This window comes from Bubalus kerabau, chromosome 3, assembly GCF_029407905.1.
Source record: "Bubalus kerabau isolate K-KA32 ecotype Philippines breed swamp buffalo chromosome 3, PCC_UOA_SB_1v2, whole genome shotgun sequence".
Lineage (NCBI taxonomy): Eukaryota > Metazoa > Chordata > Mammalia > Artiodactyla > Bovidae > Bubalus > Bubalus kerabau.
The window spans coordinates 139,830,945-139,850,505 of record NC_073626.1 but is presented as its reverse complement, the minus strand read 5'-3'; the positions used below and the strand labels follow the sequence as shown (position 1 = coordinate 139,850,505).

The following is a 19,561-nucleotide window of genomic DNA, read 5'->3' as shown; positions in this document are numbered from 1 at the left end:
ATTGAAGTTCAAATGACCTAAATCTAATTTACTAAGTATATATATATTTTTTATTTTAAAATAGGGTCTTGCGGCTTTCTTAAAGGCTATTGGGTATCTTATTCCTCTTATGGATGCAGAATATGCCAACTACTATACTAGAGAAGTGATGTTAATTCTTATTCGAGAATTCCAGTCTCCTGATGAAGAAATGAAGAAAATTGTGCTAAAGGTACTTGTTCCAAATTGTTCCATATTTATTAATCTAAATTGGATGTATTTCATTGTTGAAAGAGAATTCTGTATCATTAAAAAATATATTTTAGACCAGGACTGTGTTTGCTGCTATTATTACTATTTTTTTTGAACATTTTAGGTGGTAAAGCAGTGTTGTGGAACAGATGGTGTAGAAGCAAACTACATTAAAACAGAGATCCTTCCTCCCTTTTTTAAACACTTTTGGCAACATAGAATGGCTTTGGATAGAAGAAATTACCGACAGGTAAGTTTTTATTGTAAAAAAAAATATTTTCAGAAATTCTTAAAATTAATCCATTAGTTTGATTGCATATTACATAAATCATATTTTGCCTTGAGGATCTCATAGATTGTTTGGTTGATTGTTAGAGAGGATGGATTTTAGTCAGCAAGGCAATTTTCATTTTGAGTTTGCATTCTGGAATAAATAGCCAACTATGAATTGACATTTTTATCTAGTAAATGAACTACTTAATCTGGCTTAAATGAAGCATGAATATAATCTTAACCTTAATCCCCTTGACATAGACTCATACTTAATTTTTTTGGCCACCTTTTTCTTAAAAGTTTTATTATTAAAAAAAAAAATTTTTTTGGTTGTGCTGGATCTTCGTTGCTGCTCTTGGACTTTTTCTAGTTGTAGCGAGCAGGGGCTACTTTTTGTTGCCGTGCATGGGTTTCTCATTGTGGTGGCTTCTCTTGTTGTGGAGCTCTGGCTCATGGGTTCTTGGGTTTCAGTAGTTGCAGCACATGGACTCTAAAGCGTGGGCTCAATAATTATGTGCACAGGCTTAGTTGGTCTGGGCATGTGGTATCTTCCCTGGCCAGGGATCAAAGACATGTCCTCTGCATTGGCAGGCAGATTCTTACCCACTGTACCACCAGGGAAGTCCCATCTTAAAGTTTTAATAGTAGGAGCCAGCTGTTTTCAGCACACTGACTAGCTAAATAGTATCTTTAGAATATTCCATTTTCATAATTTCTCTGTATTTCCTTGGAAAAGCAGTAAATTGATTTTCCTTCCTCTTTTTTAGTTAGTTGATACTACTGTGGAGTTGGCAAACAAAGTAGGTGCAGCAGAAATTATATCCAGGATTGTGGATGATCTAAAAGATGAAGCTGAACAGTACAGAAAAATGGTTATGGAGACAATTGAGAAAATTATGGGCAACTTGGGAGCAGCAGATATTGATCATAAACTTGAAGAACAACTGATTGATGGTATTCTTTATGCTTTCCAAGAACAGACTACAGAGGTAATGATACTAATTATTATGGCAAGTTGCCATTGGCTCTCATATTTGTAAAAAAGTAGTTTCAAGGAAATATTATCAGTAAAGAGTTAATTAAAAATTTTAAATGCCCATATTTATGCAGTTAACTACAAAGAAATGTTCTTCTACATCACATTTTTAGAATAAATTTTTGAAAGCTGAATATTGGTATATTTTAACTGTTTCATCACAAACTGAATTCTTGTTCGCATTGAATATAGTTTTTAAATTTAACTTGGCCTTTTTTTTTTTCTTTTAATAAGGACTCAGTAATGTTGAACGGCTTTGGTACAGTGGTCAATGCTCTCGGCAAACGAGTCAAACCTTACTTGCCTCAGATCTGTGGTACAGTTTTGTGGCGTTTAAATAACAAATCAGCAAAAGTTAGGCAGCAGGCAGCTGACTTGATCTCTCGAACAGCTGTTGTCATGAAGACTTGTCAAGAGGTAAACTTTTATATCAGATTCTTATTTATTCACCAAAAGAAATAGCATAAACAGTAACATTTCATCTTTTTTTTTTTTTTTTTTTTTTTAAACAGGAAAAATTGATGGGGCATTTGGGTGTTGTTTTGTATGAGTACTTGGGTGAAGAGTACCCTGAAGTTTTGGGCAGCATTCTTGGAGCACTGAAGGCCATTGTAAATGTAATAGGTATGGAATTCATTGGTTATGGAAGAATTTTTTGTTTTTTGGTTTTTAAAACTTCTTTGGATTTTCTGAAAGTAAAATACAGAATCCTATTTAGGAGTTGAGTGATGATATCTGACACAATTTTTTAACTACTAAAAAATATAGTTAAGTTGGGATGTCACAAGAATCTTACCTCCCAAAACCTATTTATATTTTACTTTAAAAGAGAAAAGAGGGCAAGTTTTAGGACCTGCAAGAGAGGAGCGAATAGTTACAACTCAAAAACTTCTAAGTCATGGGATAAGAGGGCCCTAAAAATACAGTGTCTCACATGTAATATATAGGAGGGCAATGGTGGGTGGAAAGAGCTCTGAAATTTTAAGACTAAATATGGTATATTTACTCAACTTGAATAAAATGGTTATGGTAGGTTTTCCTGCTTGCCATTAAGTTCAAGGAATGATAGCCAGGGAGAAAAGTGAATCGATCAAATAATCTCATTATTTAAATCCAATACTTTTAAACTACCCTTTCAGCTTTTTACCCAAAGTTAAAACAAGTATATTACAAATTCTTTTGGGTGGAGAATAAAGCTTTTATTCTTTAAAGGCCTTATGATGGAGCAATAAATACAGTCTTGTGTTTTATTCTTCATTGTAATTGAATAGAACTATTGCAGACTTGTGCAGAGTTTAGAGGGGCAGGAATAACCTATCAGGAGGTTGAAATAAGCCATTATTTTTCTTGTTTTAGTAAGGGGTTTTTATGCAGTATAGGACGTCTTTGAACCATTGCATTTACATACAAATCACAGTTCAGCCCTGTCCTCTATATTTGGAGATACTTGCTAAAAATCAGTTACTTGGCCACTTGTGGGGCTCTGGTTTGCAGGGAACTATAAACCATATTGTTGGTCAGAGAAACATGGGAAAAGCAATGGAGAGAGAATCAGAGCAAGCAATTCTAGTTAGAACAAGAGCCCCTGCCAGCTGCCTCCTTTTTTCTCTCTTCGTAGGTGTAAATACCATCCAAGTATGCCCTGCATTGCAGGGAGACTGGAGATCTGTTTGTTTTGCAGTTAAAGGGTAAGGGGGCCCTTTCTGGAAAATTTTGCTTTAATTTACATGTCTCCCTCTGGCTTATATTGTTGTGTATGGCCGGAACATAAGCTGTCCCCATATTTAAATGTCAGTGTACAAATACATTTCAGAACTAAATGGAATTTTTTTGTTGTTGAGTATCCATCATTCTTTAAATCACTTCACTAATTTCTTTCATTTTTATACATACATAATCAGAAGTTAATGAAAAGTTAAAAATTCTGCGTTTGGTCAGAATCTGGGGCTTTTTCTTTCCATAGGCAGCTGTAAGTTTGTATTTATGCCTAGTCACATATATTACATTGTTAAGTAAAAGATAAAATGAGCAAAGCATGCAGTTTACATGTTAATTGATAGTGTGTTGACTTTTGTTAAATAGGTATGCATAAGATGACCCCACCAATTAAAGATCTGCTGCCTAGACTCACCCCCATCTTAAAGAATAGGCATGAAAAAGTACAGGAGAATTGTATTGATCTTGTTGGGCGTATTGCTGATAGGTAAGCAGATTACCTAAATATTTTTTAAGTAGTATTGGTTTTCACATTTTTATTCACTTGGCAAATTTTGCTAATGTAAGTATATATGGTCAGGCTAATATTTTCAGTGAAATTGCAGTTTGAATGGCAATGAGGGAGTAGCAGTATATTTTTAAATTTTGCTTTTATTTAAAAATAATCCATCTCTTCTGAACAGTAACAATTTATATAATGCTTAAAATGAGTTGGTAATCATGTTTTGAGAACTGAATTTTTAAATTTACCTTTTAAAATTTATTGTCACAAACAAATTAAACTTTTATTTTTAAACCAGGGGAGCTGAATATGTGTCTGCAAGAGAATGGATGAGGATTTGCTTTGAACTTTTAGAGCTCTTAAAAGCACACAAAAAAGCTATTCGTAGAGCCACAGTCAATACATTTGGTTATATTGCAAAGGCCATTGGGTGAGTAGTATTTACGTTTTTTTTTTTTTTAACTTTGTAATAGACCGATTTAGTGTTAAAAGATGCTTCTGTTTCTGTAAGCTCTTTTAAGGTAAGGTATGAGTAATGCAGTTAAAATAGACTTTAACTAATGACCTTCAATTTTTGAAATGTTTTCTTTCATCTTAAATTGAATTAAAATAGAAGGGTATAAAATTTCATTTAATAACACTTCAGTGTTTGCAGAGAGGGAAACATTTCAGAAGGATTTCAGGTTTTGTTGATTCTTTTTGGTTATTGTTTAAAATATTAAGACCAGTTCTTTTTGGATATTGCTAAAGCAGTTAACATAGTTCAGTTCTCAAGTTAATACTTCATGTGTTTTAAAAATATTTTTCTAGAATTAATCCACAGACAACTAAAAATTATAACTATTTTGTTAGATAATCTGTGGTTATTTGCTTTCACTCCACCAGAACCAAATTAGAACAGTCATTGTAGAAAATGAGATATTTCATGTACATGTGGCGTAATAACAAGATATTCTCAAACATAACAAAAGTTGATTATATAATTAGAGTCTCCCCCACCCCTTTTTTGCTAGCTGTAGTATGTTTTCACTTGTGATGAAATATTTGTGATGAAAGTCAAGCAATTTGCAGTGAATAGCTGTGCTAATCTTTTAGTTCCTGTGTTCCTTTAAATTTGTGGTAAGATAAATCCTTAAAGAAGGAGAATAAATGTGGTAAAGGTGTGTGGGCGGGAAGATAAAAGGGAAACAGATTTTGTATGTTACGGCATGGTAGACCATGTTCTGACCACTCAAAGAATTACTCATATTAAACATGTAATGACGGAGAAGGCAATGGCACCCCACTCCAGTAGTCTTGCCTGGAAAACCCATGGATGGAGGAGCATGGTGGGCTACAGTCCATGGGGTTGCTTAGAGTCGGACACAACTGAGCGACTTCACTTTCATTTTTCACTCTCATGCATTGGAGAAGGAAATGGCAACCCACTCCAGTGTTCTTGCCTGGAGAATCCCAGGGATGGGGGAGCCTGGTGGGCTGCCGTCTCTGGGGTCGCACAGAGTCGGACACGACTGAAGCGACTTAGCAGCAGTAGCAGCAGCAACGTGTAATGAAATGAAATTTCATTAATGAAATTTCATTTCAGGAAATTTATTAAAAACTGAATTATATTTGAAAATGAATCCATTTGAATATTTTCATTAAAGTGAACATTTTAATTAAAATGAAGTTCTTAAGTAGAAATAGTAATGCCATAGCATAAAATTACTGAGTTCCCATCCTTTGATTATTTTTCTTCCCTCTGAAAAAATTTTGACTTGTATACTAACAGTTTGCTGGCACATTTATTTTTTTCCAGCCCTCATGATGTATTGGCTACACTTCTCAACAACCTAAAAGTTCAAGAAAGGCAGAACAGAGTTTGTACAACTGTGGCCATAGCTATTGTTGCTGAAACATGTTCACCCTTCACAGTACTACCTGCCTTAATGAATGAATACAGAGTTCCTGAACTGAATGTTCAAAATGGAGTGTTAAAGTCACTTTCCTTCTTGTTTGAATATATTGGTGAAATGGGAAAGGACTACATTTATGCTGTAACACCACTACTTGAGGATGCTTTAATGGATAGGTAAGTGACTTGAACTAAGCACAAGAAAATAGTTAAAATAATTCTTTTATTTTAAAACTTATTGAAATAATCATTACATGACCTGCTTATTGTGATGTAGTTAAAGAAGGGACCACTAGCCTGGATTTTTATGAAACTATTTAATGGGACTGTTATCTCCAAATAAGGTATATGATATAGGAGTTTTCTTGGTGATCGTGTGGTTAAGAATCCACCTGCCAATACAGGGGACATCGGTTCAATCCCTGGTCTGGAAGTATTCCAGAGCCATGAGGCAACTAAGCCCGTGCACTGCAACAAGAGAAGTCACCACAATTAAGAGAGTGGCCCCTGCTCTCTGCTGCTAGAGAAAGCCCTTGTGCAGCAGCAAAGACTCTGCACAGCCAAAGAGAAAAAAAAAGATACATGCTATAATGGTTCCCCCAATTTTTTTCCCCAAGTGTGCCCCCTCTTCATTTTAAACCCTTCCCCCACTTTTTTTTTGGCCATGTCATGAGGCTTGTGAGATCTTACTTGGCTGACCAGGGATTGAACCCTGGCACCAATAGTGGAAGTGCTGAGTCCTAACACCTGGACCATCAGGAAATTTCCAATCAACTTTTATTTTAAAAATTAAAAAGAAAATGATGAGCATGAGCTTATTGATATAATGAAGAGACCTGATCTTTTTAGCTTTTTGTATGGCAGGTGAAGCAGAGACACTTTTAACTACTGAACATAGCCTGCCAGAGCCACACTATTGTCACTGCAGGCCCCCAATTATTCAGATGGTGACCCCTGATAAAGTATTGCTGGAGGTGATTGATACAGCCCTAATACCAAGAAACATTACTTTAGTTGGGACATTTACCAAAGAGGAATACGGATTCATTGTAATCTATGCCTAATAGAGTATTATAATAAGAAAAATAAAGATGCTAGCAACTAAGTAGGTTCAGGTGCTTTTTTTTTCCTCTTAAGGTTTAAGAGAAAAAGGTATTTTTTTCTCTTAAATACCTTTAAGGTTCTCTTCCTGCCTTTGAGGGTAAAATGTGTGAACTTGTTTTTATACCTATCATAGACCTTTTATCTGATACTTGTTCTCAGTTGAATAAATTGTGGAATAAATAAATCAATGATTTGTCATGAAGTCAGTCAAAACATGGGAGGTGATAAAAGTTCTTTTTTCTGGGTTTGAAAAAATTATTAGTCCTTCTCTTCCTTTCCCCAAATTGAATTCTTGAATGAATCTCTTTTAAAAACCACAAGGGAAGGGATTTAATCTCATTTTAATTATTTACTGTATACAGTATTGAATTTCAAAGATTTTAAATTTACAGAGTTTAAAATGAGATACTACCGTCTATCGTTCGTGTGTAAAGAGTCATGTAGCCCCTCTTATTTTTAGTAGCTTGCAAAAATATACACTGTGCTGGGCCTTCTTGCTCCTATTACTCTGAAAGAAAAATATAGCTTATTTTTGAGCCATAGTGAGCAGGTTTGAATCATCAAAGCAAAAGTTCTCAAGTAGAATCATTAGTCACTCTGAAGGTATCCTGTGTCAGATACAGGAGGTGGAAGGATGACTCTGCATCCATTCCAAACACTGAATTTGTGATTTAGTTTCTAGCGGGCAGGCAAGTATTTTCTGTGAAACTAAGACTGCATCTTAATAAAAAGCTTTTTTCGCTCTCCATTTCAGGGACCTTGTACACAGACAGACTGCTAGTGCAGTGGTGCAACACATGTCACTTGGAGTTTATGGATTTGGTTGCGAAGATTCGCTGAATCACTTGTTGAACTATGTATGGCCCAATGTGTTCGAGACATCTCCCCATGTAATTCAGGCAGTTATGGGGGCCCTGGAGGGTCTGAGAGTTGCGATTGGACCATGTAGAATGCTACAGTATTGTTTACAGGTAGGTTAAAGATTTTTTTAACAGTACTTATTGAAAAAAGTAATTTAGTTGAATTAAGTCACTGTTCCTAATTATCATTAGGGAGGATATATTTGTGCCATATGGGAAAACAGTTATGAGGGGAGAGAAGATTAGATTTTGTCCTTGCCCACTTCAGTTTTATGGAATTGACATCTTTTTTTTTCCTTTCTCAAAGGGAGATGTTTAGAACCATATCTTTATGGTTTGTTTGTTAATTGTGTTAAGGTTATGTATTTCTTAAAATAATGTAACCTTTTAATTATTCTAGGGTTTGTTTCACCCAGCCCGGAAAGTCAGAGATGTGTATTGGAAAATTTACAACTCCATCTACATCGGTTCACAGGATGCTCTCATCGCACATTACCCAAGAATCTACAACGATGATAAGAACACCTATATTCGTTATGAACTTGACTATATCTTGTAACTTTATTGTTTATTTTGTGTTTACTGCACAGCTGTTTCACACCTTAAACTTGCTTTGATTTGGTGATGTAAACTTTTAAACATTGCAGATCAGCGTAGAACTGGTCATAGAGAAAGAGCTAGAAATCCAGTAGCATGATTTTTAAATAACCTTTGTTTTTGATGTTAAGCAGTAAACGCCAGTAGTGACCAAGAACACAGTGATTACACACACTATACTGGAGGGCTTTCATTTTTAATTCATGTTTATGAAGATTTAGAATTCATTCCTTGTGTTTAAAGGGAATGTTTAATTGAGAAATAAACATTTGTGTACAAAATGCTAACTCGTGTGTGTTTTTTGAACATGACTTGTAAAATGCGGAACTTTGATAAAGTACTGGTTTCTGTAGAATAAGTGGCTTAATATCGTTTTCTGTCACCTGGTTTATAGAGAGTAGTTAGTAGAATACAAGCTATATAAAGTGATGGTATCTTTGTCAAAATTCCATTGCTCTGTTGATAAAGACATTAGGAAGAGTAGGTTTGGGGGTGTTAACCTCAAACTAGCACAACCCTTCCATCACCTTAGAAAATATAGCACCTTTGCTGAACTGTCTTTAATATTATTTTGCACTTGCATAGCGCCTTTCATCTCTTGATTTCTCAAAATGCTTATGAATTTGCTTAAGGGAAGTAATTGAAGTCATATCCGACTCGTGACAATTCTGTTTAGAACGTGGGAAAAGTAGCTTAAACTTCTACCTGTAGGAGTGAGGCTACTTCTAAGTCATGCAAGTTAGAATAAGACAATCTTTGGAGTTCTTTGCCCATGTCATGTCATAAGCCACTACTCAACAGTACATAACCTGTTAAGCACCTACTGTATGTCAGCCACTGTGGTTAGTTGTAGGGATGCAGAGGTACTTCTGACCTGCGTCTTACCCTTAAGAAATACAGTATAGTGGAAAAGGGGAAACATCTAGTTACAGATTACTTATGCTACACAATGGCAGCAGCTGAAATGTCTAGGTTTGCTTAGTTTTGCTTAAGTATCAGGTAATATAAGGCAATTATCAGATGATAATTGATCAATAGGTGTTGCGCATAAGCTGAAATGCCATTCAAATTTAGAAGAACCAAGCATTAGTACAGCACTTTTTTTTTATAATAAAGTATATCTTTGTTTTTCCCTAGTTGGTCAAAACTTTTTTAGTTTTAGGTGTTAGTCTTCCCATAGCTATTTTAGTTTATCTCCTTATGTTGTAGTACTTAACATGAACTCGGATGAGAAGTGAGCTGCCGCAGCAGCTTAAACATATAATGGCTCTGCCACAGTAAGGAAAACCAATATCCTGAGATTAGGTTAATTTATTGAACTGTTAGTACTTAAGGCTCCCTGTTTTGGAGGCTTAAACTTGAGAAATAGCTTATAATTGGCTGACTTGTACAAAATTGATACTGAGCATTAGCTGATCAGGCAGAATTAGTAACTAGTTTCTTATGTGACATAACTTCATGACAACATGTCAACAGTACAAAATTTCCCAAATCACCTACTTTTAGAAGTTACTGTAATGGTATCCCTCATGCAACTTTAAATCTTGCTGTTCTCTTTTATGCTCGATGTCAGATGATCTTCAGTAATTACTAATTGTGAAAATTGAAGCATACAATGAAATTTCAAAGCCAAGATTTGCTTTTAAACCAGTCTTTGGAAAATTTAGTTACATATTCAGGTTTTTGCATAAGTTCAATTTGCTTTAGCCCTTGATGTTTATGTGAAACATCTGTGCTTTGTAGTGGCAGTGTGGAGCAAAGACAATTGGAAGTGGTTTTTTACTGATGACAAAAACTTGAGGACTGAGAGGTGAGGCAAATACTGAGGCCTGTGATCGTAAAAGTTGGGACCAAATGAGGCTCACAAATGTTTGAATTATTTTACATGCTTCTGGAATAAGGAAAGCATTTTGTGAGATACTTATGTGAAAGACGCTATGTGATGTTTTAACAAAGACTTTTTCTTTCGCACTTTCCTTTGGTGTTTCTTAAAGCCAAACTTAAAAAGGAAGAAATTAATGTTCTGAGGGGACAGTGGGTGGGTTTTTCTGTGGGCTTTTGTTGGTTTTCCTGTGGGCCCTCTAATGGAATTGATCTCTCTGGCTGTTCAATTTTTTTCTTATTGTATTTTTAAAGATTGTTGTATGGTGCCCTGTGAGCATCAAGTACCACCAGATGAATAAAACTTATTATATCCAAAGTCTTAGACCAGTTTTTAATCTTAGTTGATTTTGTATTGTTACTGCACTACACTGTGGTGGTTGTGCCATTTTAATGGTTTTGAACTCTGGGTTTTTTTCCAATTAAGGGAACTTAATGTTGAAAAACCGAAGAATACTGTTTTTTAATAAAGAACTGAAAAAGTTGGAGCCATATAGGTTCAGTTGTTTGGTTCTCTGGTGTTTAGTGCTTCCTAAATCTTACAAGTTTAGATAAAGCAGAAATTGCAGCTGGGTTTTCAACGTTGGCATTATTGACATTTTGGGCCACACACACCTATTGTGTGGGTCACTTTCCGGGCATTGTCAGACGTATGCCATCCCTGACAATCCAGTAGATGGCAGCACCACCCCACCCCAGTTGTGATAACCAAAAATGCCTCCAGATACTGTCTCGTATCCTGGAGTGCAAAATCTCCCTAGCTTGAGAACTATTTTGGTATTTGTTTAAGCAGGACTTATATATGTCTGATAAAAGTGATGTAAAAAAGCATTTCATTTTAGGTTGCAGTTACCTCGGTAGAAACTAGATTTACTATTTCATAAATATTAAAAATACCTTCTTTGGGTAAACCTGCATTAGTCCTGGGAAAAGCAAGCTGAAAATGTAGGATGTTGACTGGTCCTCAGAACATGTGGCTGAGGTGGTAAAGAGCCCACTTGTAATGCAGGAGACCCAGTTCGATCCCTGGGTTGGGAGGATCCCCTGGAGGAGAGAGCCCACTCCAGTATTGTTGGCTGGAGAAGCCCATGGATAGAGAAGCCTGGTGGCTGCAGCCTGTGGGGTCGCATAGAGTTGGACACGACTGAGTGACTAACACACACAGCATGTGGCACAGTTGGAACCAGGTGGGCAGCACTGGGGCAGGAATGCCAGCTTCTTGGTGCTCTGCTTTGAATGCAGTTGTTCAGGGACCTGGTTATGTATGACTGGAGGAGGAGGGCAAAAAATGTAGATAGGAGCTGTAGAATACGAGGTGACTATAGAATACATAGAGAATACAGATTTACAATGTAGTTAAGATTTACTAAACTAGAGAGTAAATGACATTCATTAGAGCATTAGTGTTCATGCTAGAAAAGCTAAAAGTTTTAAAATTTGTTAATAATTTATAATGCAGAAAGATTGTAAAGAGGACATGCTTGCATGTCAGATTAGACAAAAGGACGTTAAATATCTTGGGGGAAAAATTTTTGTGGGAGTAAATTTTTAATGGGTGAGAGGCTCTGGAGGGAATTGATGTTATCTGGGAGTATCTGTGCTAGGAAGAAACAGGATAAATTGTTCCTTGTTCCTGTATTTACACCCCCAAACTTAAAAATTTACAAATACTGAGAAGAGTTGAAAGAATAATACAGTGAACATCCATACATCTTTCAGCTAAATTCAGCAATTAAAATTGTGTTGCATTCACTTTCTGTTTTTAAATAATTTCATGAAACATTTTTTTACTGGTACTACTATAGAGAAAGTTTGGGACTAGATAAAATAGAGCAGGCTGATGAGCAAAAGAAGTAACAATGTGCTTTCAGTGAGTTGGAAGTCAGGGCATCGATGGAGGGATTTTCTTGGACAGGAAGAGAAATCTTTTCCTGTGTCCATAAGGAAGACAGCAATGTGGTGGTTTGTAGGCATGAAAAGTTTGCCCGTGGCGTATGGACATAAAAATATAGAAATAATTATACCATTACTTTAGAAACAAGTAGTCATAAATGAAAATCATGTACAAAAAAAATCCAAACCCCCCGAAATTAAACCTGGTAGTTAACTGGTGTCTGTAGTATGTAATGTGTATAAAGTGTAATATGCAACAGGATGCGTAGTTTTGATCACAAAAGCAGAATATAGAATTTACACATATGGGAGGAAAATCACTTGGCTCCAAAATGATCACCCAGAAGGAACTTCAGATGCCAGATGTCAAGGTCATTGCTCCTGAAAGTTTAGCCTGGAGATCAAAAGTGTTAGTGTCACTTGCAGTTTTTGAGAAATAGACTAATGACTTCCCTGGTGGTTCAGTGGTTAAGAATCCACCTTCCAATGCAAGGGACAGGTTCTCCCCCTGGTCAGGGAACTAAGATGCCACGTGACACCCGGCAACTAAAGCCCACAGGCCACAACTAGAGAGAAGTCCTGGGGCAAACGGCATACCACAAGACCAGATGTAGCCAAAAATAAATAATTTTTAAAAATACAGTGTAGAAGGAAATGGCAACCGACTCTAATATGCCTGCCTGGGAAACCCCGTGAGCAGAAGAGCCTGGCAGGTTGCTGTCCCTGGGAACACAAAGTCAAACATGACTTAGATACTAAAAGCAAAATACTATCCCAGATCTACTGAAAGGATCTGCATTTTAATAAGATTCTCAGGTGACTTATATTTACATTAAAGTTTGAGAAGCATAGGCTACGGTACCATTGCATTCCCAATGTAGTAATGATATGATGATACAAGGGGCAGAAGTTCCTATTGTAATATAGCCTGGCCAAGTGCAGCCCTTAGCACAAGGGCATTTGACTGTGCCGCCGTTACCCTGCACCTCCTTACCAGGCAGTGGTTACTGCTGGGGACCATTAGTGGTCCTGCCCAGCCATTGGTTGGTGCTGCAGTGGGTGTCTCCCATAAGCAACGAGCTGTCAGTCAGCCACCATTAGTGGGCCCTCTGAGTCAACAGTCAGGCTGAGAGGTGGTGGTTGAGAGGAGAGTGAGGTAAGAGGTGGATCCCCGCTTTCTCCCCAGGTCCCCCCACCTTACCTACCCAGGAAACAGGCTGGGGGCTGTGTCTTGCAAGGCTCCAGAGCCCCCACTAAGACCAGCTACTGATTGGCCCAGGACTTGAGGAAGTGGTGAACCTCTCCCCTGTCCCCACCTCTATGACAATGGCAGTGGCCGTCTGCTTGGGTCTCAGTCTGCAGGACCTATCCCCTGCTGTTTGTGTGGCCTGAGGATCCTGAGGGCCAGTTGCGACCTGGGCTCCTGGCTTCCTTAGCAATGACAGTTGAGCAGGATCGGTGGGGTGGGGGGGTACTGGGCCCTGAGGGTGCCACCAACTGAAATCTGCCTCCTCTTAGCCAGGATGTAATTCTCCAAGCTAGGCTTCAAAGTATGTGAACCGAAAACTTCCAGATGTTCAAGCTGGACTAGAAAAGACAGAGGAACCAGAGATCAAATTGCCAACATCCATTGGATCACTGAAAAAGCAAAGAGAATTCCAGAAAAACACCTGCTTCACTGACTGCACTAAAGCCTTTGACTGTGTGGATCACAATAAACTGGAAAATTCTTCAAGAGATGAGATTACCAGACCACCTTACCTGCCTCCTGAGAAACCTGTATGCAGGTCAAGATGCAACAGAACCAGACATGGAACAACCGACTTTTTCCAAAATGGGAGAGGAGTATGTCAAGATTGTATATTGTAACCCTGCTTATTTAACATATGCAGAATGCATCATGTGAAATGCCAGGCTGGATGAAGCCCAAGCTGGAATTAAGATTGCCAGGAGAAATATCAATAACCTCAGATGTGCAGATGACACCACCCTTATGGCAGAAAGCAAAAAGGAACTAAAAAGCCTCTTGATGAAAGTGAAAAAGAGTGAAAAAGTTGGCTTAAAACTCAACATTCAGAAAACTAAGATCATGGCATCTGGTCCCATCACTTCATGGAAAATAGATGGGGAAATGATGGAAATAATGCCAGACTTTATTCTCTTGGGCTCCAAAATCACTGCAGATGGTGACTGCAGCCATGAAATTAAAAGATGCTTGCTCCTTGGAAGAAAAGCTATTGCAAACCTAGACAGCATATTAAAAAGCAGAGACATTACTTTGCCAACAAAGGTCCATCTAGTTAAAGCTATGGTTTTTCCAGTAGTCATGTATGGATGTGAGAGTTGGACTGTAAAGAAAGCTGAGCACAGAAGAATTGCTGCTTTTGAACTGTGGTGTTAGAGAAGACTCTTGAGAGTCCCTTGGACTGCAAGGAGATCCAACCAGTCAATCTTAAAGGAAATCAGCCCTGAATATTCACTGGAAGGACTGATGCTGAAACTGAAGTTTCTACACTTTGGCCACCTGATGGGAAGAGCCAACTCATTAGAAAAGACCCTGATGCTGGGAAAGAGTGAAGGCAGGAGGAGAAGGGGATGACAGAGGACAAGATGGTTGGATGGCATCACCGACTCAATGGACATGAGTTTGAGCAACTCTGGGAGATGGTGACAGATAGGGAAGCCTGGCGTGTTGCAGTCCATGGGGTCACAAAGAGTCGGACATGACTGAGCAACTGAACAACAACAAAGCCAGGACCTAGACCTCGGAGGGTGAGAGCTGAGCTTCAGAAACATGAGTACAGGCATGAAAGCAAGTTGGCCTATAGATAGCCAGAAGATGGTCAGAACACCCTGGGATGCTCCCTTGAGGAAACTTGGGTGAAATTAAAAAGGAGGGGACAAAAGAAGGAGAAATGTTTGGTTTTTTTTATGGTAATAGAATCAACTGCTTTTTCCAATAAGGCTCTGCTATGGACTGAATGTGTCCTCCCCAGAGTCACGTGTTAAAACCCTAATCCCTAACGTGATAGTATTAGAAGATGCCCTTTGGGTAGTAAAGAGATCATGAGGGTGGAGCCTTCATCAATGAGATTAGTGTTCTTACTAAAGGAATGATGACACAAATGAACTTACCTACAAAGCAGAAACAGACTCAAGCATACCCAGCAGACATGTTGCCAAGTGGGAGGGAGTGTGGAGGAGGCATGGATTGGGAGTTGGGATTAGCAGGTGCAGATTATTACAGATAGAATGAATAAACAAGGTCCTCCTGTATAGCACAGGAAGTATATTCAATACTGCTACTGCTGTTTAGTTGCTCAGTTGTTTCTGATTCTTTGCAACTCCCCACCAGGCTCCAGGCTCCCCATCCATCGAATTTCTCAGGCAAGAGTACTGGAGTGGGTTGTCATTTCCTGCTCCAGGGGATCTTCCCGACCAAGGGTTGAATCCACGTCTTCTGCTTGGCAGGCAGATTCTTTACCACTGAGCCACCTGAGAAGCCCCGCTATTCAATATCCTGTGATAAACCACAACAGAAAAGAATATGAAAAAGAACATATATATATATAACTGAATTACTTTGCTGTACAGTAGAAATTAACACAATTATATACCTCAATAAAATAAATTTTAAAAAATAAAAAATAAGAGATATGAGAGCTGACCCTCTCTCTGCTCTCTCTCTTGGCAGGATGCAAAGAGAAAATGGCTATCTTTAAAACAGGAAGCAAGCATGCCCTCACCAGACACTGAATCTTGCTCACATCTTGATCTTGAACTTCCCAGCCTCCAGAATTGTGAGGAACAATCATTTGTTTTTAAGCCACCCAGTCTATGATATTCTGTTAGAGTGACAGAAACTAAGAAAAGCTGGTTAGGTCAATGTAAGGTATATATCCACATTGTTTCTCCTATTAACTGGCTCACACCGGTTGTAGGAGAACCTTAAGCTGAAGAGATGGAGACTTACTCTTTAGAGGCCTATATGAACTGGACTGGGATAAGAGCCAGACATCCTGTTGAGAATCCTCTCCCTACCTTTACCGTCTTCTAAGGGAAGAGTAAAATAGGGAATCAAATATAGTACAAGTTTACCAGTTGGCTCTGGAGTTCAGTGGGACTTGGATCTATAACCTGGATATAACATTTAGTGCCTATATGACTTCGGGCAAGATATTTGACCTCTCCATGCTTCAATTTCCCAAGTTCAGTTTCCTAATTTGTAGAAAGGAGATAATAATTGTACCTGCTTCAATAAGTGGTGATCTTTGTGAAAATTATGAGATAATGCCCACAAGGTAAAAGGCCTAAGCATAGTGTTTAATAAAAGTAACAGCTTTGATGTTGCTATAGTTTATTTATTTTTTGACAGGAAATAGGATTTATTGGTGAGCATGATTAAGGAGGGGACAGCACTGATGCTTTCATGAGTACAGTGTCTGCCATTTGTCCAGGGAACCATGATTAGGGATGTATTTGACCCCACAGCCATCCGGGATGACCCACTTTTCTGCCACCATGTTTCCAGATTCATCCGCATTAAACTTAGTAAATCCCCACTTCTTGGAGATGTGGATATTTTGTCGGCCAGGGAACTTGAACTTGGCCCTGCGGAGGGCTTCAATCACATGCTCCTTGTTCTGCAGCTTGGTGCAGATGGACATTATGACTTAGCCAATATGGACCCTGGCCACTGTGCCCTGGGGCTTTCCAAAGGCACAGCGCATACCTGTCTGGAGCCTAAATTGGGGACAGCAGGCCAGTCATGAATGCCCACTAGAAAGAGTTGTCTCCAAGGTCCCTTAGGGCAACCTATACAGGCAACAGGTTGTATACAAGGCTGAGGAGGCTGCTGTCTGCAGCCATTGCACACTGGGCCCTCATGGCATTGTTCTTTATTATCACGACATAGGAAATCCATTTTGTCATGTTAATAATGGAGGAGATGGATGTTGGTAGGTGGCTTGAGGAAAAGACTTTGTAAAACACTCGTGAGAAAGAATGGGGCCCTTCAGGATTGCCTGAAAGTCCCATGAAACTGTGGGTATTCTTTAGCATTGCTCAGCAGCCCAAGTGGCTGGAGAAAACATTTGATTGGATTGATGTCAGGCGCAGCAGAAGGTGCAAGAGGACTAGGGGGCTGGCCTGAGTTCAGCTGAAGACCTGGAAGCATAGGTTTACTGTTCAAATCTTCAAATCATTTTAGAAAGAACTGCTGTCACGCAGTGGATAGAAGCACACTTCACTTCCCAAACTTCAAGTCTTTGGAGATAGTGACACAATTCTGCCTTACATACATAACTGATGAGATAACACATTTCATTTTCTTGTGGGCATTTTTACATTTTCATTGTATTGAATAAACTTGAGCAAATGACCTATTTGGCTTTTAAGTTTGTGAAAGCATAATTTTAAGGAGATTTGAGAAATGTATTCTCAAGGGTGTAAAAGAAGTATTTATAAATTAAGTCATGAGGCATTCACTATTCACTCATTCATTTGACGAATATTTACTAAGTGCCAACTAGTTGAAGTCCAGGTGCTCTATACAGAATTGAAAATACCCTTCCTTTCAAGATGTTGGAGAAAATATTGATGTAATGGTAATAGAAAAGAAAATGCCCAAACAAAACTGCTAGTCAAGTTCTCCATGAAGTCAGAGGACAGCACTTTCTTCATGTTGAAGAGGGGAGAGAAAGTGTGTTTAGGAGGGAGCTTGAGGAGGAGGGCACACTTGAGCTTAAATTTGAGGATAAGTTAGAATTGCATGTATTATGTTGGACGGAAGGAAGAAAAACTAACAAAGTAGAGGAGGTTTGGGTTGTGTTGAAGAAAGTGTGGGGCAGTGGGCAGCCCTAGTGATATGAAATAGTGGAAGATCAGATAGCCCAAGAAGTTCAGGCCAGTATCTGATTAGTCTTCAAATCTAACCCTCCAGCACCAAGTAGAGCTCCTTTTTCTAGGTACCCAGTACATATTTATTGAGCAAATGAATGAATGAGGTATAATTTTTCATCAGTTTATGGAGCACTTCCAAGGCCATCCTTTAAACTTTATATAGGCAGTGGGTAACCACTGACTATTCAAACTTCATTTATTCAACAAATATGTGTTCAAGGTTTCAAGTAAGGAAATGGTATGAATTGAACGATGATGCAGGAAGATCAATATTCCTGGTTCAGTTCCTGTATCAGCAGCATAGACACATAAAAAAAAGTTTGTTCAGAAAGTGTTCTCAGGGCAGAATTAGTTTAAAGAAGACGTTCAAACTGACTAAATCAAAGACCCTATCCAAAGACCCTACTCCTATCTCCTTAACTGTGACACTGTGGCCCTGCTGGTTGCTGCCTCAACCCTAGCCAACCACTGCAAAAGAAATGGGCCACTTGTGGAAGGAATTGATACAAGCTGGTTTCATGCTTTTCAAATTACTTACTTGTTTGCTACTTTCCCGAGATGTCTAATATTTAGGGGTCTGGAAGATGTTACAAGAATTATTTTTTATACCACAAAGTATCTAGAATATCTTATATTTTTCAGGGGGAAAGGGTTAATAGTGAACCTTCCAAAAGACCATGGCTATTTTGACTTGCAGCCTGAGCAACTTCCTGGACATTTTCCACAGGGGAGTTGGGATGGATGAGTGTCAGTCACTGTTGTTCTTGGAGCGGGGCGCTGCAGAGCTCTGGCCAGCCACCCCAAGAGATCAGGTACACTTGTCATAACAAGGCAAGGAAACAGAAGTAATTAATGCTCTAGAAATTTTAATGATACTTCACTGTCTCTGCTTGAAATCATACATGGATCCTACACTTTAATTTTTTCTTAGAGGAAAAAAAACGGCCTCTTCTTGCTCTAGTAAGAAAAATAAGTTTATAATTAGAAGTTAATGGTATCAATCATCTCTGCCCAAGAAACGTTATTAAAGCTACTTAGTCTCTTTATTGTTTTCACTGAGTATAGTCCATGGAAGTTTGCCATGGTTTACCAGTTACCCTTTTGTCTTAAAGAGTTCCAAACAATTTGTAAAACAAACAAAAAAGTAGCCTGAAAAGGGATGGATAGGAGCTACTTACTATTTAATACTATCTTGTATATAGATTTTTGTTCTTTGAAATAATTTTGTATTTTCATTTTCGGCTGCACCACACAGCTTGTGGAATCTCAGTTCCCCAACCAGGGATTGAACCTAGGCCCTCGGCAGTGAGACCACAGCATCCTAATCTCCACACCACCAGGGAATTCCCTTAATATTATCTTGGATTAAAAAAAGGACGTGAAGGAAAATCCTTTTTGAATGCAATGCTGTTTTCTTATGTGCTGAAATTTTTGTCTTGCTAGTTTAACAAAAATCAATTAACTGAGGCCAGCAAAAAGAAAGAAATCATTCCTGACTTTGGCAAGGTCCTAGAACAATGAAATATGGGCAAATAAAGAATGTTTTCAAGATTAGAACCTTGGTGTTCAAAGGAAAAATGATGAAACCTGAATTTATTCAATAAGCAATTAAACACTATGCCTTACATTTGATTAATGCTTTACAATTTTTGAAGCAGTTTAGCATCAGTTTC

At 38.2% G+C, this 19,561-nt stretch overlaps 1 protein-coding gene and 1 pseudogene across 3 annotated transcripts in view; one reads left to right on the top strand and one right to left on the bottom strand.

The window, feature by feature from the left end:
- Nucleotides 1–8,500, top strand: part of SF3B1 (splicing factor 3b subunit 1) — a 59,798-nt gene extending 51,298 nt beyond the window's left edge. For 2 of the 3 annotated variants that reach the window (XM_055572999.1, XM_055573000.1), the window contains 10 exons: nucleotides 65–211; nucleotides 356–481; nucleotides 1,272–1,493; nucleotides 1,775–1,957; nucleotides 2,053–2,164; nucleotides 3,623–3,743; nucleotides 4,057–4,188; nucleotides 5,557–5,829; nucleotides 7,511–7,727; nucleotides 8,017–8,500. In XM_055572999.1, coding sequence (XP_055428974.1) covers nucleotides 65–211; nucleotides 356–481; nucleotides 1,272–1,493; nucleotides 1,775–1,957; nucleotides 2,053–2,164; nucleotides 3,623–3,743; nucleotides 4,057–4,188; nucleotides 5,557–5,829; nucleotides 7,511–7,727; nucleotides 8,017–8,175 — 1,692 coding nt within the window. In that variant the 3' untranslated portion in view covers nucleotides 8,176–8,500. Of the gene's footprint in view, nucleotides 1–64; nucleotides 212–355; nucleotides 482–1,271; nucleotides 1,494–1,774; nucleotides 1,958–2,052; nucleotides 2,165–3,158; nucleotides 3,229–3,622; nucleotides 3,744–4,056; nucleotides 4,189–5,556; nucleotides 5,830–7,510; nucleotides 7,728–8,016 lie in introns of those variants that run through there. The other variant, XR_008712053.1, reaches the window with a different exon arrangement.
- An 8,274-nt stretch (nucleotides 8,501–16,774) lies between these two features.
- Nucleotides 16,775–16,932, bottom strand: LOC129648084 (uncharacterized; annotated as a pseudogene).
- Between the last annotated feature and the right edge of the window lie 2,629 nt (nucleotides 16,933–19,561).